We start from the raw sequence: 26,704 nt of genomic DNA, 5'->3' as shown, positions 1-26,704 counted from the left end.
TTTTATTTTATTTTTTATTCAAGAATAAATCCTGTATCAATATCTTAAGACACAAAAAACTAAAAAAAGGGAAAAAAACTAAGATTCTTTTACATTTTAAAATAATTTTGTTCTGTTCAAAACCATCACACAAAAGATAGAAACAGGTACATTTTGCAATTTCAAAACAAGCAAAAATAAACTGTCCACAGCAGAATGTACTTTGTTTTATTCCACCCCCTGACACCTCAGAAACAACAGAGCTAAACAGTGCCATTATTTTTTCCTTTAGACTTTGTATTATTTCATTTTCAAAAAGTCAAAGGGAAAAACTATTTGGATTTATTTATTTCTCTCTTTACAGAACAAGAAGTGCAAACACATTGTTGAGCTCCATTATTGCAAATCACCTAAAGATATAACAAGACCAACAAAAATGTCATATTATTGATCTATTCTAACAAAGTGTGTGTCATTTACAGTAAAAAGAACGGTGTCGATGGGATAAAAACGACAAGCTACTGGAATGAAACGCAAAACTTGGTAATGTTGTCGTTTATCGTTTTAGCTAGCAATAGCCTTTCCTTTTCTTCTTGTTGTCTGACATAAAACAGTGACAAAAAAAAACAAAAAACGCTCAAACAAAAGGAGTCAATGTGCTTTTCACACAGCATTTCACACACATTCCCAGCAGCAAGTAACAAGTTGCTGAGATCTGCGTAAATGTCGGGTATTTTTACTCAAGGGCGGCAGAAGGTCAACTGTCTTTTTTGCCGATTGTGCATTTGAGGTTAGACAAAGATATTTAGATTTATACAAGTAAAAGTTTGTAATTAGTGGACAGAGTTTGGAGAAGCAGACAGGAGCAAAGCCAGTCACAATGATGAGCTAACCGTTTCTCTCAGCTAATACTCCTGCTTTCACCTACCCCCCATCTCCGCCCACAGCTCTGCATTTACTAGCGATGAGTAAAAATGAAATCAAACCCTCGGTCATACATACTTGTAGGGTTCAAAAACTGGTTCTTGTATTTTTTTTAAGTCAATTGACTGACCTATCCTAATAAAAGATAGACAATTATAAAAGCAATGTTAAAGTTACTAAAAGCTCTAAAAAAAAAAAAAAAACTGGTTGGAGCAAACAGTACCATCAATATTGCCTCTGAAGCATCAGCAGTTACAAAAGCTCAGTTTGTTTCCTTTTCTCTTTTAGAAACACAATTTTATCAAACCACTTTTTGTACAAATATGGAATGACTTTGGGTGCTCGGCCCCCATTGGAAATATATAGCGGTATACCGTATTTTCCGGACTATAAGTTGCACCTTTTTTTCATAGTTTCAGCCGGGGTGCGACTTATACTTATATTTATTATACTTCTCTATCTGGAGCGACTTATATGTGATATTACTAGTTATTTTCACACTTGCAACCGCATTTCATACTCCAGTGCGACTTATATATGTTTTTTTCTTCTCTATTATGCATTTTTTGGCTGGTGCGACTTATACTCCGGTGCGACTTGACTGAAAATAACTGAAAATAACAAATAATATCACATATAAGTTGTTCCGGAGTATAAGTATAAATCGCACCCCGGCGAAAAACTATGAAAAAAGGTGCGACTTATAGTCCAGAAAATACGGTAAATGTCTCTTGGCTGGTTCAATAACCAATATTGCTTTCACAACAAGGGTCATTTGTAAAAAGGTATGAGTTTGATAGAGATTCTGATTGTAAACAATATATATTAACTAAAAGTCCAAAGAGTAGATTCATAGTTTTTGTAAATTATAAAACGATATTTACAAGTACTTTTGTTGCATCTGAAGCCGTAGAAATATAATTTGAACTTTCACCACAAGCTGGAAGTTAAATCATGAATCGTAAAAAATATATTTAATTGTGTATTACCGTAAGGCAACTTGTTAGCCAAGTTATTTGCTTCAAAAAAGTGGCATATATTAAAAAGAAATAATACCAAAGATGTGATGGTTTTGTGAGGGAAAAATATATAATTAATGACACAATAAGTGAAGTATTTTACGTATAAAATCTGAAAAGGTTAAATTAATACAAATATATTAAAAATCATTGACAGGCCTTTTCCCATTACAACACTTGACTCCAGATGGCTACAGTAATCATTTTTCAGAACAAAATCTCCTGTTTTTAAGACTAACCCATAAGAAACTGACCAGTAACAACACTCAATCTTCAATAGCAGCAAAACAACAAACTCTTTACATTAAGACTGCACATTTATAAAAAAGAATAACCAGGTCAATTATAGTAAACGCTCAATTCTTCAATATGGTAAGAAATAAAAGACATATACCAAAATCTGTTGTGAATGTTTACACTGTGGACTGGTACTGGCCTTCTACTGCTGGTGAGAACATGACAGTATTTCAAAAGCTTCTGATTTACAGTAACTATATATTTTGGTTTTATTTGGTGTGAGGAAATTCCAAATTTGATCTTGAAATTTGGGTCAATTGTGAAATATTACGTAACAATACTTGTGAACTAGCGTTTTGCAGCAGTCTAGCGCTACCCTTAGACCTGGTATCCAACTTGAACTGGAATTTGTGCTGTTCAGATACTTCTCCTACAAAAAATGTCCCCCTTTTAAACCTTTTCTGCAAAGTTGGGGTGTACCTAAAGTTTACCTTAACTGAACAGCGCCCTCTGTTGGACATTTCAAGACGTTTACAGTTGAAATGTTGATGCCGGGCCCAGAGGGAACGAGTCATTTGGGAAATTCTTTTGCACTAAACTTAGGAACTTATTGTTGCCTGGGAAGTCCAGAATGACATCTCTATTTTTAAATACAGATCCATATCAGTCTGGTCCTCGGGTTCAGATGATTGACAGATGCTTCACTGAAATAAACAAATCTGATTGCACGGTTCTGTTTGAGTTTGACTCGAGGCGATGGAGGGATCGGGGACCAGACTCATCAGACTCACAAACTACTGGAGAAACGTGTATTCTGGATCCCAGGCAACCACTATTGTGACTCTCCTTTCTACGCGTTCACAAACTTGTCATTTCACTCCACTTGATTCAATGTAAGTACACCTACATTCAAATAACAGTATTACTGTGCAGTTTGTTACAGAGTTTGCGTGCCCAGTGCTCCAGGTGCATGGGGGGTGTCAGGGTCACTGCTCTGGTTCCTCTCGGTGTGCACAGAGGGGCAGCCCTGAGTAGAAGCCCGCTGCACGGGCATTAAAGGGCCAAAAACCTGGTGGTGTTGAGCAGGAGCGGGTTGAGGTCCTCTGCGTGGACGGCCCGGTGCAGGGACGGCTCTGACCGACTGCGCTCGATCTTTGGCAGCATGTCCTGCACATGCTCTATGGCGACCAGGATCTGCAACCAAACACGCATCAACCAGGGGGTAAATAACCACGAGAAACAGTTAATCTGTGTTTATGTGGAGCCAAGAGCTGTGCAATGAATAAAACGTATCATTAGACATTTCTTTAAGAACAAATATGTTGTAATCGAAAATACAATGAATGAACTTCTGATCAGCATGAAATGTGGGGCAAAAACACTTTTCTAGTCCACATACGCCTTTCAATAAAACATGGCACACACAAAAAACGTATGTATTTGGTCCTTTGATAGTATTGAAGTAATTGTGAAATATCTGTGATTTCTGTTACGAGCCACATTGAAAAAACAAAAAAACAGAATCAGTACAAAGTAATACTGATCCACCCACCATCAAACCGCCATCAAATAAAACAAAAACACATTCTAAATAGAGTGGGTACATGGGTCACGATTTCAATATAATTTCAATTTCGTTGTTTTTTTTGGTTAATTTGCTGAATAAAACAGAACTTTGCAATACATTAGGACATGCATTAATGTAGTTTAAAGGCACGTCAGGAGTTTATCGTTTGTTTTGTTCATGATGAAACTAGCTCTGAATCTTAAATCATTGAAAACAGTGCGTCTCATTGTGTTTCTGATTAGACATACAATATTCAGACTTTTCCATTTTGTGCATCTAATTTCTTTTGATAATGAATACGTCTCTGCTCCTCCTGACTCTATATCTTGTGTTCGGATTGCGTTTTTCTGCCAGTATCAAACGGTCAGAATCGAACCATTTAATGCTACTTGAGAACTGTCCCATCCCTAGCTACAAATGATCTTTAAAAGCCAGTTACAGCCAAACAAAAGGGAAATGCAGTTATATTCAAACCTGTGGAAAGAGTGGCCTCTCGTCTCGCTTGAACTTGAGGCAGTCCACGATCAGCCTCTTCATGGACTTTGGAGACGTGCTGTACAGTTTACTAAGATCTGGGGACACGTAACCTCGACCGACCATGAAGATGATCTACAACCAAACACAAGGAAGCATTAGGAAGTATTACTGTTTTTTATTGTATGTTTTAACAGTACTTGCTTAGGAACATTAACGTTTGAGAATAAAATAAACACAAGAATCCCATGCATTTCAGAAAATGGAGCAGCAGCAGGTTTTACACATATATTTTATTATTTTCTAGTTGGGCCTGAATTGTGTTTTAATTTCAAAATGTATTTAAAATGTTTTTTTTTGTCAAACTCAACACCTTCTGTAAATACAAGACATAAATTACAATAGAAATACAGAATATAGATTTAGACATTTGCCCTTATTGTTACAATTATTGTGGGAAGAAACACTACGATTTAACCATTATTCATCGTTATTGAGATCACGACCAAACAGTAAAATCTTATGGCCGTTCCACACCGCCGCGGCCGAAGCGTCCAGTTTACATTCAAAGTCTATGGTAAACGCGTGTCGAGCACGTAGTGCATTATCCGCGGCGCGATTTCTTCGTTTTTGCGGCGCGATTGGTGCGTTTTTGTACGCTCTCGACACTTTGAGAGCGCGTATGAGCCGGCCGAGGCGACAAAAACGGCTTATGCGACGCGTTCAGATATGTTGAGGTCTCTGCAGCTGAAGCGTAGCAGCCGCCGCAGCAGCCAATCAGAGCTGACGCTCCAGTGACGTACGTACGTATGTATTGCCCCTCGCATTTCCGGTATTCCCCGTGGAATTCCCCAAGAAGCGCCACTTTGTCCTTGCTTGTCAACAATGGCAGACGAAAGACTGATTGTGGCTGTTTGTGGGCGAAAGGAGCTGTACGATGTATTCACGGTGGAAAACAGAGACAGAAAACAAGCCCGGCGCTTCAGTGTGAGAGTTTTGAAAACCAAAAACGCTCTCGATATCCGCCATTTTACACAATGAACAAACAACTTCACTGCTCATGCGACAACACCTCTACTGTGCATGTGCGCAGACAGCTCAAGCGCCGCACTGTGTACAGTGGCCGGGGCGTCGATAGCGCGCGTCTGGTGCGTAAACCTTTCAAATGTACACGCGCTCAAATTCTGCGTCGGGCGCGATTAGGCCGCGGCGGTCTGTCCGTAGCTCTAGTATTATGCATTATTTGTGTCGTGTTTTGGCACCATCTTCTGGCTGCAAAGGGAACTACAACAGGTTGATGGAAGCGCGCAGTTGTACTGATCGTGACTAGACGGGAGGAATGGACAGAGCGAGTCTGGCAATGATTTATGGACTGTTTCTGACGCTCGGAGGGGAGAGGGCTTCCTTACCACGAGTCATCAAACTAGTGTGAATGAAGCTAAAGGTGTGTTTTTAATAAGGGAACAATGTTAGAACCGGGTTTAAAAGCTCAGAAAAGTCCATTTAGCATAATTTGTGTCCCTTAAATGTTCGTTCTTTCCCATTGTCTATCACGATACAATTCCTCAAGTGTGTGACCAGCTATCTTTTGGCAATAGATTAAATTAAAAAGACAAAATTTTTCAGCTCTTATGGTTGTACTGTGACCTGAATAATCATGATCATCAATGGACCCAATAAAACATCACTATGCTCAGGTGCACCGTGACGAGTAGTACCTGGTCCCTGTTGTTGATGCTGGAGTAGGGCAATGTTCCCGTCATGAGCTCGAACAACACCACGCCGTATCCGTAAACATCCGACTGGAAGGTGTAGGGGTTCGGGTCCTGCATGCGGATCACCTCCGGAGCCTGCGCCGACAACGCAGCGGAGACAGTTATGAAACCAGACCACACAACGTACCACATCTTTTTTTTCTTTTTGTTTAAACTACGGTATAGCTTAAAACACATACTTTTGAGACATACCAATACAGCATGTGGCGCCATTAAAAGCAACACCACAACCACCAACAACACCAACACCAACAACACCAACACCAACAACAACGTAGCATCATTTGTGCCGGTCGTCCTCTCCAAACACACAGAACACACGTACAGTACACTAGAGTGGGTTTTGTTACATGTCAATCGCTTTACCACTGTCAGATTAGTTAACTTTAAAATCAAGTTAAGGTCATGGATTTGGGAATGCCATTTTTGTCCTTCCAACATATAAATTATGCTTCCCCCCTGGCATTTAGCAATAAACTTTAGATCGTTCTTACATTCTGTTCCATGTAAACTGCGACGTTACACTTCAACAGCTTATTAATAGAAAAGGAACATTGACTTGGGAACAGAAAGTCTCCCCAAATGACGGTTGGTTCAGATGAAATACTCTCAGGGTTTAAATTACAGTCTGTAACTTTTCCACAAGCAGGTGACGCCATTGGGCCGAGTTACGGATCAGGTCTGCGGAGAGGTGGACCCAAACTCACGGTAAGAATGCTTTTCAAGGTGCATTTTAAATTTGATGATGTGCGGAAAATTCCAGGCAAAGCAATGACTTTTCCATGGAAACGAGAAGTTAACAACCCTCCCCACCCAAAAAGTTACACAGCAAAACATGAAAAAGTGCCACATTAACAAAAAAAATAAACATCCATTGCAAAAGTACCAAGAAACATTTTAACACAGAAGCTGAAAAGATTAAGTTGCTATAAAAACGTAACACTTACACATAATAATAAGCGTCATCAATACAAATGCTGATAACCTTTTGCCTCATGAATCAGACATAAACGGGAGATTGAACAGGAGGATCTCACCATCCACAGAATGGAGCCGCTGGGCTGCTCCACCTGCTGTGAGCCGCTCCACCGAGACTTCACGGTGGCCAAACCAAAGTCCCCGATCTTCACCGTCCAGCCCTCGTGGAGGAAAATGTCTAGTCACACAGCTCAGGAAACGTAACGGGATATCAGTTTAGGAGTTACCGTAACTTCCCATGATCGGTTTAGTTAATGTTGTACATGCTAAGATAAAGAAGATTTAAACACTTTTGTGAATAATCAGCCGAGATTGCATTTAAAGTCCACATTGCATTGTTTGGAAACCTCTTTAACTTTAACACCCTTCATTCATTCCACCAAACACCACTGTCATTAATATTCTCATTGTCACACATTCTGCTTTATTTGTATCGTCATTGTGGTTTAAACAGGCTCTTGAGAACATTTGCTTTGGCATCTCATCTTATAAATGAACGCCTGAAATGAACACATTATTTGGCATCAGTCTGCTTGGATTTTACATTACGTTAGCACGCCATCTACTGGCTGCTTTGAGAATGGACCAGTGCATCCGCCTGTGGATCCGCGGACGTCGGGTCCCTCCTTCACTGTGGAACGTCTCGAGGTTTCTGCTTTATCTAAAAGAGGTTTTCCCGCTTTTCCCTTGCCGAGAAGGAGGGTCTAAGGACAGGGGACATTTGCTAATTTCTTATGAACATTGTCAAATCCGTTTTTCATTGTCGCCCTTTGAGACAACTGCTGTGATTTTGGTCATTTCAAAACTAAAGTGACTTTAATTAAACCATGGAAACAGACATTTTAGCAATGTGAACGGCATGCTAATATAAGCACGCAGTTGTAATGAACGCAATTTGAAATGAGCAGAAATGAGCAGAATGACGATGATTTACTCCGGATCTCCATCTTTGACGTAACAATCCGGGGACAATTGAAACAGAGTAATGTCTGAGGCTCGGGAACTTGGCTTAGTGAAAGGATTAATGAAAGCTAAACACAACTCCAGGTACATTTTTGATGAGGGAACAACGTTATACCAGGGTTGAAAGCTCAAAAAGGTCATTTTAGCATCCTTTAAATCAATCTAGCTTTCGCCGAGCGCCAACTGCAGCAAAAAGGATACTGTTCGACTTAAGATCCCGATGAATTATGTTCTTGGCGTGAAGGTAACTGGAAGAGAAGAAAAACATAAGCGTTACTCAAGAGACAATGAGTGACTGGTGCTATTCCAAAACAGAGGGTCTCACTCCATGCCCTGAGCCGTCTGGCGGGCCACGTCGATCCGCCTCATGGTGTCAAACTTGGTCTCGGTCACGTGCAGGTGCCGGTACAGGCTGCTGCCGTCGCACCACTGCGTGATGATGGCAAAGTTAGGCTTCGTCATGTAGCCCATAAACAGCAGGATGTTCACGTGGCGGGTTTTCCTGCAGGCAACAAGACGAGACGTTTGTGTCACACGCGACCGAGACGGAGTGCCAAACCATAAACATGTGAAGCACCAAGTGAATTTGCAGTGAGAGAGTAAACTTGTAGTCGCTGTACAAGCTCGAAAACTAAAGAATGAAAAGCTCTCTTATCTGCTCTCCTGAAGACGTCTCCCAAACTATCATCCCTTTCTCTATTTACAGTGGAGAATGACCGTCCTGGCTCACCGTAGGACCTGCATTTCGTTCTTGAAGGCCTGCAGCTGCTCTGGCGTGGGCTCCGTCACTTTGAGGATCTTTATAGCCACATCTCCGTGCCACTTTCCTCGGTACACGGTCCCGAACGAGCCCGAGCCGATTCTCTTCTGGATGTTCACCTCTCGAGACTGCACCTCCCAGTAGTAACTCGAGTCTCGAATGCCTCCACGTTGCTGGAAAATGTTTTTTTTTTGGGTTAAAAAGGCAAAAGTTGAATTCAGTTCAAAAAACAAGCCTCATAATAGAAGAAAACGTATATTGCAGGTTTGAGGGACACATAATGAAATACTGACTGTTGTTAGGTTTGTATCACATCATATGTTTGCTTTATAAAGGCTATGATGGCAGAGTTTTCATTAATTTTGATCATTTGTGTCAGTGTAGCCGAAACTGGTCCGAGGGCTACATTTGAGTCATAGTTTGGAAAGGCTTGAAAAAGTGGATGATGGGATATGTATAAAACCATTTCATATTCAAAAGATTTTATTTTACCAGTTTAAAAAAATTGCGGAAAAATTGTTGTGTCTGATTTAAAGACAGAGAACAATTCACAGAACAAAAGGGCACAATTATCTACCACAAACCATTACAAATTGTACTAAAATTTTGGAAAGACAGACGTTGGACAACCAGTAAAACACTAAACTAATGTGTTTCTAATGTTACTTTTCACTTTTATGGAAGAGGCATTTCAGTTTATTTCAAAGATGCATTTTCAGAACATTTCTATAAACAAAATGAGCACTTTTGTTGGACTATAAACTGAAATATATCATTCTCACCACTTTCTTTTTGTCGTCTGAGGAGGACAGCTTGCGCTCCTTGTGCTCGGAGGGGGACTTGGGGGGTCTTCTGCCTGGGGAGCCCAGGGAGGAGGGCGGGCTCGTGGACAGCTTCGGCGACGGCTCAGGACCTGGACATGCGAGACAAAACGTTACCATGGAAACCAAACTGGAGACAAAGAGCACAGTGAACATCACTTGCCTATTGTGTGGTTGTATCGAAGAGCTTCCTGAGGACAGATTTCAAAAGGTTATGCAAGTTACAAAAGAGTAATTTTAGCAAATTATAATGAGAAATACATACTACATACTAAGCAGTTAATAAAAAAAAACACATGCTAATTATCTAGTCCTTTTAGGTGAGTTTACATTGGGCGATGTAACAGTAGAGCTATTATAATGTGTCTGTGTTATTATATCAACCAATCGTTCAATAAATATTGGTTTGAACAGTATTTTTGTTGCTTTTTTGCAGTTGTGGGATTCTTTTTTTTTTTTTAAGTTGTAAAATAAAAAAATAAAAAATTACAATGACTTAAGTGGCTTTGCTCGGCTTTGTTTGTATTGCAGTTCATGTTTTTCAAAGAGATTGTACATTTAAAAAAGGGATTCTGCGGCTTTAGAAATGTCATTGTGAGATTTTGATGTAGAAATATATCACACTTCCAAATGTGTTACTGTAAAAGTATGTCATTATTCTGTCATCAGCAGTCAATGTCAGGAATCTCAAAAAGTGAATCCATTGATCGAAACTGATTGATGAGCCATGTGCTGAGAGAAGGTTTTATGACTCGGACAGAGCAGGAAATGGAATTACATCAAAATGACGAAAACATGAAAAATAAACACAAGCTCGGCAGCGCTTTAGCTTCCTCTACGTTAATTTTCTTTCACTATCCAAACAACTAACACATTAAGGCGAGGCACATTTTTCTGGTCAGTAGGCTTTGAAGTGGAAACAAAAGTGTCTGATCTGCTCCTACATTTTTATTATTATTTCATTTAATCCACGCATATCCATAGATTTCTCTGGGACATTGCAGTTTTCTTGAAATGCATTTTCCTCCCACAGAGACATAAAGATCAACACTTAAAGTCGCTCTTACACGCACCAAATGTTACAAACTTGGACTTAACAAGAGTTTGACAGAAGGTACAGAAGGATTTGTTGATATCTAATTCCAAGCCCGCATTCATTCAAGTTTTAAGTCTAAAAAATGAAGCAGAAATTTGAAATTTTAGGCGAATTTTCAGTCAGATCCAAGTTTATTCAAAAATTAAATAAGAAATCCAAAATCCCCTCAGTGAATTTTTTTTTTATTTAATATGTCAACACAATGAACCAAGAAATTTAAACTTGGCTCTGTCCATTTTTCATATTTAAATGTTCCAAATATTTGCAATTTTGCCTGTGTTTACACGATGAAAAACTTTTTTCTTTCATTTACTCTTACATTTACTGTATTTGAGTAAACTACAGAAGAAGCATCTTTAAATCTAAGACTTTTTCCTTGTCACCTGCCGTGTCTCGCCTTAATCAACAGAATCATAATAGTCATGATAATGGACAAAGATGGTCCAAACCTCTCGTATGACTCCTACGGGGCTGACGGTGCTGATCATGTGCACGTTGGGGGTGGAGGTGGAGCGGTGCCTCTGTAAAGACTGTCCCTCTGCACCGGGCAGGGGGAAGTGGAAGGCCGAGGTCGGGGAGAGCAGGTCCATCCTAACACACGGAGACACAACTGTCAAAGCCACAGCCGTTTACATATGTAAAGATTACGGTATTCTCCAGGCTATAAGTCGCACCAGCCAAAAAATGCATAATAGAGAAGAAAAAAACATATATAAGTTGCACTGGAGTATGACATGCAGTTGCAAGTGTGAAAATAACAAATAATATCACATATAAGTCGCTCCGGAGTATAAATATATAAGTATATTGGTAATAAATATAAGGATAATATAAGTATTTAGTTCAATGAGTCATCTGACCAGTAGGGGGCACTGTTTTTAATTAAATCTATAGTCTAAACTTTAGACTAAGTGTTTTTAATTAAATCTATAAAGTGGTGACTCTAATGTCTAGTCTATAGAATCAAAATCTAAATGTAAAGTACTTTTTTGATCTGATTTTGTCATTCAGAAAGTTTGATTCCATAAAGACTTCAGGAATAGTAACGTTTAAGACATGAATGAAAATTAAAGATTTCACTGTTGTCCTGACTTAAAGTGCATATGACAAGTCAGACCACACATTCCACTCAAATGTATTGAACAGGATTATATTTCAGATTAAAAGATTTTGCCTGCTGGGCAGCAGATGTGACACAGGTAGAGGTAATTCAACAACTATTACCTAGCAACCATATTGTAAACAAGAGCCAAAATCTATTAAATTACACAACAATTATGATCTGACAATAGATATTATAACACTTTCATTTATTCGAATGATTGTTTAAACTGTCAGAAAAGTGTGTCAGTTACGTGTAAACGGAGTGTGTTTTCAATGGCACGTCGCACATTGATGACATCAGAGATATTCAGTTTTAGAACTCGGCTCTGCGACCTGTCATTTTAAACTTCAGGGATGCAAAACTATAATAAATATTAACATCAGGTTTTATCCTCCAACCCAAATTATAATTAGAGAAACAGGAGGACCTTCATATGGACTATATTACACTTAAAATAATTGAAAATAAACAAATAAATACAATTAAGTCGTTTTTATACATAAACCAAAACTGTAGTGTTACTTTAGATTTAAAGTCAATCAACTGATTTTAGGGTGAAAGCTGTGATGTAAACTAGCCCTTGGTCTGGCGCTCTAGTTTTCAGTGGGCTCTTACCCGGAAGGATCTGGGGCGAAGTCGAGGTTGCTCTGTGACGGGGAATGTTCTGGCAGCATGATCTGCGGGTACACGTCGACACACGGGTGCGGCTCCATCTTGCTGCAATTGCACACAAACATCAGCCGTCAATGGTCAGGAGCATCATACGGGTGCACAACATGACGCCGTGGAAAGGACGGGAAACAAAAGACAACGACGCCTTGACTAAATGTTGATCTGCCGCACGTCATTTTATTTGTTTTTTTGCACGAAATGGCAAGTGGTTGTGACACGAGGAGCGTCCGGCTGCAGAGAAGTCAGTGCTCGCCGTTCGCAGATTGTCCCGAAGATAGCGTGGGAAAGTAGCTCGGCAGGTTTGAGCAGATGTCAAAGTGCTATTATCTAAAGTAAACTATTCTTGTGTCATTACTGCGACAGAAAATGTGATGTGATGCAGAACGATGACGAAGGAGGAAAATCTACAAATACACCGATACAAACCTGATTGTTTATCGTTAGAAAAGTGTATAAAACACAAAAATGCTGCTAAACATATCAAAGAAATGACCTGCCAAGTTTTAATTCAATAAACGCACAGTGTCTTTCTTTGTGATCAGTCCAAGTTGCAGCTCCAAACACGCCCAATATTTATCCAACCACACCAGAAAATTACTAATTAAATAGTGGCAAATTAAATGTGATACAATTTGTGGAGTAAATAAAGGGTTGCTTGGTTAATATAGCCAAATAAATAAAAAGGGTCACATGCTCATTCCTCACACAGATCTTCAGTGTGTCATTATTCCTCACACAGATCTTCAGTGTGTCATTATTCCTCACACAGATCTTCAGTGTGTCATTATTCCTCACACAGATCTACAGTGTGTCATTATTCCTCACACAGATCTTCAGTGTGTCGTTATTCCTCACGCAGATCTTCAGTGTCGTTATTCCTCACACAGATCTTCAGTGTGTCATTATTCCTCACACAGATCTACAGTGTGTCATTATTCCTCACACAGACCTTCAGTGTGTCATTCCTCACACAGATCTTTAGTGTGTCATTATTCCTCACACAGACCTTCAGTGTGTCATTGTTCCTCACAGACCTTCAGTGTGTCATTATTCCTCACACAGATCTACAGTGTGTCATTATTCCTCACACAGACCTTCAGTGTGTCATTCCTCACACAGATCTTTAGTGTGTCATTATTCCTCACACAGACCTTCAGTGTGTCATTGTTCCTCACAGACCTTCAGTGTGTCATTATTCCTCACACAGATCTTCAGTGTGTCATTATTCCTCACACAGATCTACAGTGTCATTATTCCTCAAACAGATCTACAGTGTGTCATTATTCCTCACACAGGTCTCCAGCTCGTCCCAAACACTCTCACTGGAGTTCAGATCTGTAGTACATTAGTTTCTGCTTCTCCTTAAATGTTTTCTCTGCTCGATGCCTTCTCAAACACACCGACATCTCATCCATGACCACGGGATTTGTCTTTCTACATGGTTGTTTCACTCACTTCATCGGTCGGGTTTAAACACTGTGTTGCAGCTGAAAGATCATCACCTGCAGCAGTTCTCCAGTAAGAGGTTCAGGACCTACAGTATACAATGAACACGTCTGATTTTGGCGATCGTGGACATGAGGAGGAGGAGACTTGTCCTAACGCGGCTCCACCCACAGACTAAAAAAGTCCTTTGTCCTCTGAGCCATCACAACTCACTGGGCTTGCTCACTACAAAAGCACTTTGATCCTGATAGTTATGATAGTTTTTGTGTCTCTATTTTGTTGTGCTTTACTGATTAATTTATCTAAGGACTGATCGATCCATCTGTTTATCTGGAATGTTTTTGCCTGGAAAAGCCAGAATATCATCCGTCTGCATTTTTATACAGATCAATATCAATCTCCCACAGTTCAGATGGGCGTGATTGAAAGGTGGATCAGCCAATCAGGGACACACGTGCTCCGTCCAGATTAAAACAAATCTGGCTGCTTAATCATTTCTGCTGAATCAAAGTGTGAATCACAAAACTCTTCTAAACTGAGGTGAGAGAAGTTTGATAAATGACCAATGAGCTCTTTGTTTCATGTGTCACGAGACGGTTCTGTTTGAGTTTGACTCGAGGTGTGACTGAGGTGTGACCAGACTCTCTGTTTGTAAAGAATGAATTCAACTATTCAGGACTATTCTCACTACAGGCCTGTGGGAACTCACCATTTGGTCACTGTGTCCATGTCCACACACACAGTAGGAACCTTGCTACTGCAGTGCTGGTGGAACTTGTACCCACACGTCTGACAGCGGAATCCATTAAAAAGAAACTTGTGACAAAAATCACAAAAAGCCAGCTTGAAAAAGGTTTTACGTACCTGAAAAGAGTAAAATAAATCAGCATGAAATGTCCAGGTCTAGCGTTTAACAGTATGTGTGAGTTTACAGGACACTTACAAAGTTGTGCATTGAAAGTGGGATATCATCCAGGACCTCGACTAAAAGCTCCTCCCCGACCAGGGGCGTGATGTCCGTGTCCCAGTCCGTCAGCCTCTTCCGCCTAGTGGAGAGAAAATCATTCAACTGAAAAATACTGTACACAACAATGGAATGAATAATGCGATCACTGAATAAAAGAGTCAATGATTGTTATGTATCTATTAAAGGACAAACATTATGCATTATTTATATTGTTATTGACCTTTAAACATGCTCCTGTTTGGCCTTTCATGTTTTAGATATAAAAATAATATAACTTTGCCTTGGGAAACGTCAGAGTAACTGAGCTTTGGCTCCATCTACCAGCTAGTTACACCGTTAAAAAAATCAACACTGCTTGCTAATGCAGCTGCTTGCAGACTTCCTGGTTCAAGCACGCAGTAGCAATGATCGTGGTTTGACTATGACTGACTGTGAGGCCTCATTGGCTTCACTTTCTTGACTTAAAAACAGTAAAGAAGATTCTCAGAGCCACGTCACACAGATCGAGAAACATCAGTTATTGACGAGATTCAGAACGAGTGTTTTTGATGCTCGGAGGGGAGAGGATTTTCCAACCAGGATCCATCAAACTTGTGAATGAAGCTACATTTCTGAGCAGTGTAATAATATGGTTAAAAACAAACGAGGCACTGTTGCAGCCTTACCCTTCTAAGAGGCGGAACACGGCGCAGCATCCTTGGCTCAGGCCTCTGACTTTGAGGGCTTTATCTAGAGTCTCGTACACGGTCTGTCCTTGGCGAACATTAACCTGCAGAGAAACACAAAGCGTTGTAATATCGTCCATTTGAGTCAATCCGGGAGTATCCGGGAGCAGAGAGCTGACGGGACAAAACACAAGCCGCAGCCACTGTTGACATTACATGTTTGAACACAGACTGCCACGAGCAAAAAGAAATAAGATTCAATCAAATATGTCGCGGTTAAAGCAAACTTCAAGCTGTACTTTTTGTTTAAAGCAGGACTGAGCTAAGACAAGGGCAAGCAGCTCAACTAAGCATGACTTGACAAACAAAAAGAGACAAAAACTGTGTTATTGAATATAAATAATACATCCTCTTTCAACAATGCGCGCCAAATCAATATAAAAAGTTTGCATCAGCGTATTTTCAACGGTCTTTTTTTGGTCTGTGGAGAACTTTCAAAGGGCACAAAGCTAAAACTATTTTTGATGCATCGTGGATCGTGAATTTGTTTTTCACAATTCAAGTGACTGTTGGATTAAAAGAGATGGGGGAAAACTAAAAAGCTGCTTGTTTCAAATGTTTTACTTGATCAAACTCTTCTCCGAGCGGACCGAGCGCCATCTGCGAAAGTGTTTTGACGGTGACTCAGAGCCACAATGTGAAAGATGAAAGATCTGGTGAGATTACTGACACTGGGCTGAGTATCGCCGAGTTTGCCACAATTCTAGCGCGGCGTGGACGTGTGGACGCACTCTAAAACACGTCTAGAAGCATTGACAAGAGTGTGAAAAAGAATGCTTTTGATAAGAGTGCCAAACTACAGGGTTAGCAGGTACAACACATACAAAATAAAGTACATAAAGTAACAAAGTATGGTATGCAAGAGAAAGTGCTGTTCTTGAGAATTTACTTGGGTATCTGTGAGAATTGCATGAGAATTGTGTGGTCCTCCGACTGTCTTTTATTATTTTTTGTTGTTTTTAATTTGTTTTTATTTGGTTTGAACGTATTCATTTATTTTTTGTGTATTTATTCTTTAACATATTTTACTTGTGCTTGTTTTGTACTCTATGCAGCACATTGGAGACTTTGTGTTGGTAAAATATGCTATACAAATAAAGTTGGATTGGATTGGATCTGTACTGTATTTTACAGCGGATACTTTTTACTTTACTACTTTAGAGAGCAGGGATCTGTACCTTCTACTCCACTGCATGTTTTTAAAAGGACTAAAACTACTTTTCATAAGGTTTGAGGTTTATTTTTTAGCACGTACATGGTGACAATCTGCCTAAAGGTTTTGAGTTAAGGCTCAGAGCAAAGAAAAAATAAAAAGAACTTGATGATAAAGATGTCAAGACCATTAGGTTGATCGATAATTGCGATTTCCAGGTCACAATATGAAACAGTAACGAAGATATAATAATAGTGACATTTTTAGAATCAAAATTAAGTCTTTCTAATTCAATTTAAATCTAAATGAGAAGAACTTTTTTTAATCTAGCTGATTTTTCACATCAACTTTAATTTGTCACTCATAAGGTTTGATATTTTAAAGCCGATCACAAACTTGAGGAACAAACGTGTTTGACAATGGGAATGAGAGAATATATCGCATTATTTTTTGGTCACGGCCCCAGCATTTGTACCGTTTGTTGATGCAAAATCAGCCAGTTTTTAGTTAGAAGTTCTCAAAATCTGTGTCAAATACTTGTTACTCTTTGTACATTTTTAATCAGGCACTTGAACACTTGTATTGATTTTGATAAGCGCCAGTGCGATGAGCAGCGCAGCCCCAATGAAGTCACTCACCACTGTCCTCTGCTTGTTGGGGAGGAAGACTCGGATGGTGCCTCCTCCGCGGGGCACATCCTCTGGACTGGTTTCCCCCGAGGAGGAGTAGCACGAGGAGGTGGAGGACATGGTGACGGCAGCACGTACGACACCGCAGCCTCAGCACGGACAAGGAAGTTCAGCGAGGGCCCTTTTTACCTGGAAGCTGCCACAAGAAAACACAAATTATTAACTTAAAAGTGCAGTTGTATGATGGGTTGGTCCTTGTGGTAAATATCTATCATAGTTTTACACCAGTCGAGAAACATTTTGTGAAGTAAATTAAAAAAATACAGGAGGTAGAGCAGCGTTCTGAAAAGGAATCACCCTGTAACGTCATCAGTAAGCGACATTTCAATCATTACATGCAACTGACACTATCTTCTGACACTTTAAGCAAGAATTTACCAAAATAAAAGGTGTTATGATGTATTACTGTTTATTCAATCAGAACTATTGAGTGATTTATAGGGATTTTGGCCCTTGTCAGCACTAGTTGTGGAATGACCACTGCCTATCATGGATGTATTATATTATCGCTGCCTATATCTGCTGCTCATGTCCAAACAGGAAGTAGCATTAATAAATAGGCAGCGTTTTTCGTCTTAATATCTTAAATATAATCATGTTCACGATGCACATTTGAGCAATGCATTGTCTTAATTTCATTATCGGGATAATGCAGAAAAATATTCATATGCATTTTTGTCATTATCACTCACCCCTGACTTATTATTGCAAATGTACTGGTAACTGTGTGTTGATAAATATGTTTTATAGAAATAAAGGTGGATTGAAGAGGGTGAAATATTATAAAACAGGAATCTAACTTTACAAATGGCTTATTGCATTTGTAAGTGGAATAACAATTTTAGCCAGATTTAACACCAAATAAAAGGCCCTTTATGTTGACATTAATTGTATAAAATAGGCATTGAAAGGGCTTGAAATGATCACGCTTTCTGGTTATTACTTCGCGAAAGCGACGTGTCAACACTAAAAAACGACCACTGCCCGATTTGTATTACACGTCCTCTGCGCATGCGCGGTTTTCGTCTGTCATTCGGGCACACACCATTATAACGTGACTCACCGCAAACTGTCATTTAAACGTTATCCAAACGATTATATGTCCTTTGTCCATCTTTATTAATTGACATTTCCGTTCAAACGTGATATCACAGATTAGAAGCGAAGTGATTACATGCACGGGAAAGAGGATCGCAACTTTATTATAACTGTAAACTAGTACTGGATCCGTTACTCTTCCTGAACCAAGAAGCAAACGAAAGATACATTTTGATTTATGTTTTTTTTACACAGTCTATTCGGCTTAAACGGCGTCACGTTAGCTCCGTTCACGTTTAGCCCATCATACTCTGCACGGGAAATAACGTGACTAATGTGGTTCTGCCGCTTTAAACCACATCAACAACAAGACGAGTGGATTCAAAAGGCTTTAAAAACAGTTAAAAACACGTCAAAACAGCCCAGACACTGCCCTAAAACTAGCTCCCAGTGTCTGCGCTACTGTACACGTAACGTTACCGTGTCACTTTTGGCGTTACGCGATCGCATTTTTAAAACACACGTGACAGCCGCGGTTAAGTTAGTTCGGCGAAGTGAACGCGGGTCGAACGAGGCCCGACTGTCCGTATCACCGGATTCTGGCCACATCGCCCGGTAAAAGACGGACTTGTTGCTGTTGTTTTGATCTAAAAAGCCGCACGCGCCGGACAAGAGATTATGTAGCCCCGCGCGGCGCTAGCTCACGGCGCGCTCGACCCTGGGCATTTCGCTCGGGGCGGGGCTTCTTTCTGCACTTAAAAACCACAACGCTTCACATTTGAATCCAACTTTCGATTCAAATTTGAACGTATCATTTGTTGGCTTTCATGACACAAATGTGGTGAGAAAATGGCGATTAATCTATTGATTATATTTGGCAAATTCTACATTCATAACAGTAGATTTTCATCGTCGGTATCGCTTTTTTCTCCCGGCCCTTATTAAACAATTTGAATCATATTTGCTCGCCATTTCCAAAAGTCATTTCTACTTGTGAAAACTGTGTGTCTTTAAATGTTTTAGATGTATAAATTGTAACAGTTTATTGTCTGTTATAAATGTTTTGTTATAAAGAATTTTGACAATTAAAAAAAACAATAATAAAAAATCAATAAAACCATCGATTATTGCCAGATAGATTTGCGTAAAGCACAGAGCTCGGGATGGGACGTCAATAAATAAATAAAAACAAACAGCTAACAGATCATATCATAAGATAAGATAATCCTTTAATGTCCACAAGGGGAAATTTCGCAGTAGAAACAGGAGGAAAGGACGGATTATAGGAAGATCATACATGAACCATAACGTTGTATAAAAAGTAAACAAAAAAAGCCATGGAGCAGCGTGATAAACTGCAGGGTGATTACTGGTTAATGCGTTTATCCAGATCTGTGGTGTTGGAATACTCACGAATGAACAGCGAGTTTAGTCATTAACATCGTAAAAAAGTTATATTTGTTTCACATTTGAACACGACATAATGACATCAAGACATAATAATAATGACATCACGACATAATGATGACATCACGACATTGTTTAGCCCGGTCATTTTAATCCACGCGATGGGCAGCAATAATGAATGAATGTAAAGAAGCATTTTGTTCAGTGAGTTTTAGGGTTTAGGTAGTCTCAAAATATGACTAAGATTATTTTTAATAGTCTGCAAGTCACAATTAGTTTATTCATTGTTAACCTGTTTGTGATGCAATGACAAACTAACGAGCCTTTAGTCAATAACTGCCATGGGTCCACCTGGTTCCTAACTAAACTAACTTTACTAGTATGTAACGTTAAATAGGAAAACTAAATTCTTTGTTTAATGTGCCTGAAGCTTTTTGTGTTTTGAATACATGCAAATTTACTTCCTCATTGTGATTGACTTGCTCAAAATAAATTAATGAAAATGATTGACCCAATAATCATCTTGTAATTCTTTAAAAAGTAAAATCCTACTCCTGTCCTCATTACTTTTTTTCTTCTCTAAATGGTTTGGAAAATGTTGGCGTTTTGAAGAATGGAAATTGTACATACTTATTATATCTTTATCCTTTCACACTAGTAAAAAGCCCGAAAACCAAAAATCTGACGACAAATTGATCGGCTTTTCTGAAACAACTCATATTGTTATAGTCGTTAAATAAACATTTTCCCAACCGACTGTGACGTTTACCTTTTCTTTTCTAAACAAAACTAACATTTTTATTTGCCAAAACCAGTGTGAGTGCAGAGTATCCAGGGCGACGCTTGACCGCACCGACTCGAACGAAATGCCTTGGTTTTAGCGAGCTCCGTTGAAGCTAACGGCTAACGCTAGCCAACTCGGGGTTTACCAGAACCACCTCTGCCGTCTCCTTTAACTCTACAGCAGCGATCGGGACAGTTGAAATGTAAATCACATTATAGCGCAAGCGCTGGTACAACTCTGCCATAGTAACAACAAGACTGTGAGCGGATACACGGCATTTCAACAGTTTTGGAAACTCTTACCTGTGTCAGCCATCTTGAATACTCTCAATCTATTATAGTATCTGGATCGGGTAAGACCAGCCGCAGCATGTCGCTGACGCCCCCAGTGGCCACTCCACTGGTACTGCAGCCAAATAATGCAGCCCAGAAAGCGTTTTTTCCCCCCTAGAGCGCAATGTAAAGAATACATCTGACATGTTGAAGAATGATAGGCATTTGGTAGATAAAAAATCTGTAATTTAAATAATTAATTTACGAGAATACATTCAATGTACTTAATAAGAATCTGAATTATTCCCATTGCCAATGAATTTTTTTAATGGTTTTATATTTTATTTGCGATGAACCACAAAACACTGAATATCCATCCATCCATCCATTTTCTACCGCTTGTTCCCTTTTTGGGGTCGCGGAAAACACTGAATAATTACACAAAAATATTGAGCCATGACAATAGATTTTGGTAAATGCATATACAAAATGTACAGTTTAGCACTATGTATACAGTATAATAATTAAATTGACTTATAAAAACAAAATTGCATTAATGAGCAAATGCTTTGATGTATTGTAAAAGTAAAGAAGCGACAGACCAGCATTAGACCATGAACTAAACTTTAAGGTATTTTAATAGATCCATGCTCACGTGCTCTCTCCTCGCTCCACGCTCACTCCACGCTTACTCCTCACACGTACTCACTCCTCGCTCTCTCCTCTCTCCGCCGCGCTCACTCACTCCTCGCTCTCTCCTCGCACAGGAATGGGAAAGTATATGTGCATCTCAGAGGAAAACCACAAAATCACATGTTTGGGGAGAATTCTGTCACGTTTCTTTATAACCCCATGTCAAAGGGTCCATTACTCACTTGGAAATGCAGACTGTTGGAGAAACAGTGGCAGCAGGAGGCAAACCACTTTCACTAGCACCGCTCTCTCTCTCACCTGGAAAAGCCTGGCAGCTCTGTGAGGATCCTGTTCTTTGATCTCTCCAGCGCCTTCAACACCATCCAGCCGCTGCTCCTGAGGGACAAGCTGGAGACGGCTGGTGTGGAGTACGACCTGGCAGAGTGGATCCTGGACTACCTCACAGACTGACCCCAGTTTGTGAGAGCCCGGGACTGTGTGTCTGACACTTGGACCTGCAGTGTGGGGGACCTACAGTGTGGGGGTGCCCCAGGGCACTGTCCTCGCACCCTTTCTCTTCACCCTCTACACTGCAGACCTCAGACACGACATGGACAGCTGTGTCCTGCAGAAGTTCTCTGACGACTCTGCCATCATCGGACTCATCACGGATGACGATGATGCGGAGTACAGAGGACTGGAGCAGGACTTTGTGGACTGGTGTCAGCGGAACCACCTTCTCATCAATGTGAGGAAGACCAAGGAGATGGTTTTGGATTTCCGCAGATGCCACCCCACTGCCCCCTCACCAGTGAACATCCAGGGACGGGACATTGAGAGAGTGACTCATACAAGTACCTGGGTGTTCATCTGAACCACAAACTGGACTGGACTCATAACACAGACGCACTGTACAGGAAGAGCCAGAGTCGGCTCTACCTCCTGAGGAGACTCAGGTCTTTTGGAGTGACAGGGCCACTCCTGAAGACCTTCTACGACTCTGTGGTGGCATCAGCTCCTGTAGATGTGGTCTGCTGGAGCAGCAGCATCACAGAGAGGGAGAGGAACTCGAGTGTGCCTCATATAGACCCATTTCTATTATGAATGTGGACTAATGAATATACACGTCAATCTTTTCCAAAAGAATGGAAAATAATAATACTCCCAAACTTATTTCATAATGATCAGACAGGATTTATTAACAGACCAGAAACACAAGACTTTCTTTACACATAATGAATCATATACAAAAACAAAAAAACTAACATTGGAATAGTTTCATTTGAAACAATTTCTTAAAACCCGCTCACCTCTAAAAAACGTTAGCCTCAGGGTGCTATCAGAGCACTAACGTGTCAGACTCAATGTACTTACAAACAGCAACACTAACAGTTATTGTCTTGCTTTCAATCTGCTCACTCACAATGAAGTTGTTGCCAGTTTGTCATTTGGGTTTAGGGTTAGGGTAGATAGCTTCCTCTGAGTTTAGCTCCACTTCTTTTGTGCAGAGTGGGGTGGGATAGATGATGCCCGATGCTTCAAACCTGAGGTCTGAGCCATGGGCAGCTGATCCAACTGTGACCCAGTATCCCAGTCAGCAGGTTCCAACGCCTGAAAAACAGGCCACTCGGACAGAATGAGATATTATGTCACAATTGGGGCAAGTATCTACATGACGTGACTGTCATTCTTCTGCATTTGGGCCATAAAGCCCTACAGACCACTGCCACGAACATTACAAACCCGAATGCCCACTGAAACCCGGGAAGTAACCAACCAGGCGTGTACTCCCTATAGACAGACTGTGGCAGGGTTAATGGGAACTAGCCTGAACCAGGCTGAGTCGTAAACACCTGTAGAGTACTTTAATAGTACAAATGCTGTAAAGTTATTCACGTCCTCCAATTTATGAAAGAGGGGGACATTCAAAGTTTATATTGATTATAGAATTAGATCAAGATTTTAAACTGGTCACACTGTAAGCATGGGTATGTTTATTATCATATTTGGGGCACCAGCCTTTGCTAGCCATTTCACAATTCTAAAATGAAATATCTAAATTAATTAATATATATTAAAAAAAAAAACTGAAAATTTGAGAACGTAACCGTGACATTGACCCCTTTTCTGGAAATGAATGAAAACTTTACCAAATGTGGTTTATGAAGATTTATTGACCAAATAAAACCAGATAAAGACCAGATAAAACAAATATGAAATATGCAAATGAGTCAATAACAGATGGGGCCGCAAGATATGATTGTTCTGGATCTATTTAGTTGTGTGTTAGAGTTAATGCTGATTCTAAGAGGATATTATCAGCCAGATTGTGAAAATTGTGTCATACGACCATATGCAGGAGCTGTGATCCAGAGGAGATGGGCCTGTGTGTCTATGGGCCTGTGTCTATGTTGAGAGAGCAGACGGACGCCCCAGGGTTCAACTCGGGGGTCATGCTGGGAAGGGCACGGCCACTCTCTGGATCAGGTCCTCTTGGCTTGGTTTTCCTTGGCTCTAGGGAATTCCTAGATATTTCAGCCATAAAAGCTCAAGCTAGAGTCAAGTGGCTTTGTCTTCTTGTGCCCCGTCACCAAATAAACCCCTTTTAATTTTTTTCAGTTATCTATGAAAAATGGATTGCCTTTTATGAATTTTTAAAAACCAAGTTTGAAGATGGCACTAGAGACATTTTATAAGATAGCCACTATATTTGCATATGATTGCGTTCAGCTTGGACATCTTCACAAACTCTATTAAAATGTTCTAATTAAAGAAAGAAACTTTAAAATTCACTATGACCACACCCACAGGCTTATCAGCTTCAAACTGGTAACATTTCACTGGCAAAAGGTTGTGTTTTCACAAGTGTTTTCAATGAAAACTGTTGGAAGAGATGCCAAAAGTACAACGAGGTACACTTTTGTCACCGCTGTGTTTGATCCAACATGGCCGACTTCCTGTAGAATCTAGGACTGGGTCATTATATCATTTTTTACATGAACTATTCTTTGAAGCGAGTGTTCTATTTTTACTGCAAGTTTTTTGGCATCAGTCTCCCATTGGCCCCATGTTAATTGGTTTTTGAGGTGGCGCTCAAAAAAATTTCAGCCCCTGGATACAATTTTAATAAGTCCCTCGCCGAGACGATTCTTGTCCTTCAGCTTGGGACTAATAATAATGGTTCTCAGCCAGCATTGCAGATGCAACCACCTAACAGCACCCACCAACAAAGTTGTCGGTTTGACAGAATGCCAGTGCTCACACAGCCCATGAAAGACGAGATACACTCGCTGCCTCAACAAAAGTTAAGGGGCTCAGCAAACCAGCAAAGGTTTGATGGAAAATAACTATTCCACTTCGACTCGACAAACCTGCGCGAAGAAGAAAAATGGAATGAGCTCTCGGTGTCACGTGAGGGAGGTCTCAGGTGACCCAAAGCCTAGGCTCCTTGCCTTGGTCTGATCCGGGCGTGGTTAGGCATCCACGTCATCCAAGTCATGTTCCAAAGTACCATGATTATTTTTGAAGATGAACAATTAGAGGATGATTTTGTATTTCTTTAGAATCAACTTAAATGTAAAGTTGTAGAAAAAGCTTCAGTTGTAGTCATCTGGACTCAGTTAAGAAAAAACTAGACGTTTCGACTCTCATCCAAGAGTCATTATCAATAAGCAAATTTAGGCCGGGAACTCAGATATTTAAACTATTCTGTGGTAAGTCCAGCCCATTGGGTGGGTCTTCCTACAATCAGTCCTTTAATGGGCTATTAGTCTCCCTTTTGTTTTTGTGTGACCCTGGCTCACTCCCCTTAGTACCTGGGCCAGGGTCACACAAAAACAAAAGGGAGACTAATTAGCCCATTAAAGGACTGATTGTAAACAAAAGGCTAGCTCGTTAGAAGTTTCTGTTAAAACAAACAACTTTTTCCACTTCAGGAATGAGGGATTACACCGACTTAAATGTAAAGTAATATACAAACTATAATATTATTTGATTACCCCACACCGCAAAAATATACAGTATGTGACCATAATGTCCCCATGTGTATGCATTTTCACTTGTTCTCATGACTGTGGTACTGCTGCTCGTTCCCTTTGAAGCCTGTTCCATCAACCGTTTATTTCAGATGAGGCAGGACACTTGCCTTGGATCGGAAGGAACAGACAACAGAGGCAAGACAAGAGAAGGCAAAGTACCTAAGCTTTGGGAAACACCCTCAGTTGTCAATTGATTCTCGACTCTAACAATGTTCAAATCTAAGCTAAAAACAGTTTTGTTTAGCTGTGCATATGACTGAAATGATTTTCTTTGCACTCTTCTCTTTTAAATTGAAATTTAAATTGTTTTGTGATTCCATTAGTTTAGATAATCAGTTGGACTGATTTAAAAGGGAGTTGGACTCCGAAACACGTTGGACGTCTAAAAGTACTGTCATGGTCAGTCTGTCTGGTGATGTATAGTTTGTCTAGTTTTACTCACTGTGTTTCTGTCTCTGCTCCCCTTCGTTTTTCCCCCTCCCTTCTTGTACTCCTCCCTGGTTACCGCCCCTTTGTCTCTCAGGCTCCGCACACCTGTGAGTGGGTTCACAGCTGTGTGTGTGTGTGTGTGTGCGTGCGTGCGTGCGTGTGTGTGTGCGTGTGTGTGTGTGTGTGTCCTGTTAGTCCCATCAGTTGGACTGAGTTAATTTTATTATTATTATTTTACTATTATTATTAATTTCTTTGTGATTTTAATGTATTTCACCTGTTGTGTGAAGCACTTTGAATTGCCTTGTGTATGAAATGTGCTCTACAAATAAACTTGCCTTACATATTAAGCACAATTTTTATTTTTATGTTTTTTATCTGATAGCTTGACTTATTCATTGTTCATTGTTTAGTTGTTTGTGTTGCATCGATAACCAAGACAAGTTCCTATGTCTTTGAATTATGTTTTTGAAATATGTTTTTGCCACCATGCGCCCCAAATGCGGGACAAAGGATGCAAATTATCCCATGGCTACAATCCGGTATGTACATTAACATACACTGTCCCGACTTTTAAAATAAATAACAAGCTTAAACAAAAGCAGGACTTAACTTGGGACTAAAACGGCTGACAAACACTCCTTTTTCATTGTCAAAATAAAATCAAAACACAGTAAAACGGAAACCCGGCAACAAACTGGCCCCTGTCCAATGTGTACCCCACCTAAGGCTCAAAGTCACTGGTAGAGGCTAC

The 26,704-nt window shown here is 40.1% G+C and overlaps 1 protein-coding gene and 1 pseudogene across 1 annotated transcript; both read right to left on the bottom strand.

Moving 5' to 3' along the window:
* On the bottom strand, positions 1-20,901 carry araf (A-Raf proto-oncogene, serine/threonine kinase). Its single transcript, XM_072432637.1, has 16 exons — positions 20,882-20,901; positions 17,300-17,486; positions 15,449-15,552; positions 14,760-14,862; positions 14,526-14,680; positions 12,314-12,415; positions 11,043-11,184; positions 9,661-9,688; positions 9,459-9,589; positions 8,647-8,849; positions 8,242-8,418; positions 8,118-8,164; positions 7,013-7,131; positions 5,919-6,050; positions 4,201-4,335; positions 1-3,353 (listed from the first exon to the last, which is right to left on the bottom strand). Exons 2-16 carry the CDS (start codon positions 17,408-17,410, stop codon positions 3,213-3,215), a joined length of 1,830 nt encoding a protein of 609 aa, XP_072288738.1. The 5' UTR covers positions 17,411-17,486; positions 20,882-20,901; the 3' UTR covers positions 1-3,212.
* LOC140346856 (uncharacterized) overlaps positions 17,460-26,704 on the bottom strand; it is a 31,908-nt pseudogene continuing 22,663 nt past the window's right edge.

Source organism: Eucyclogobius newberryi, unplaced genomic scaffold (assembly GCF_026437365.1).
Source record: "Eucyclogobius newberryi isolate DKJ021-1_F unplaced genomic scaffold, fEucNew1.0.hap1 SCAF_6, whole genome shotgun sequence".
Taxonomy (NCBI): domain Eukaryota; kingdom Metazoa; phylum Chordata; class Actinopteri; order Gobiiformes; family Gobiidae; genus Eucyclogobius; species Eucyclogobius newberryi.
The sequence above is the reverse complement of the archived record's forward strand: the minus strand, read 5'-3'. Positions and strand labels throughout refer to the sequence as shown.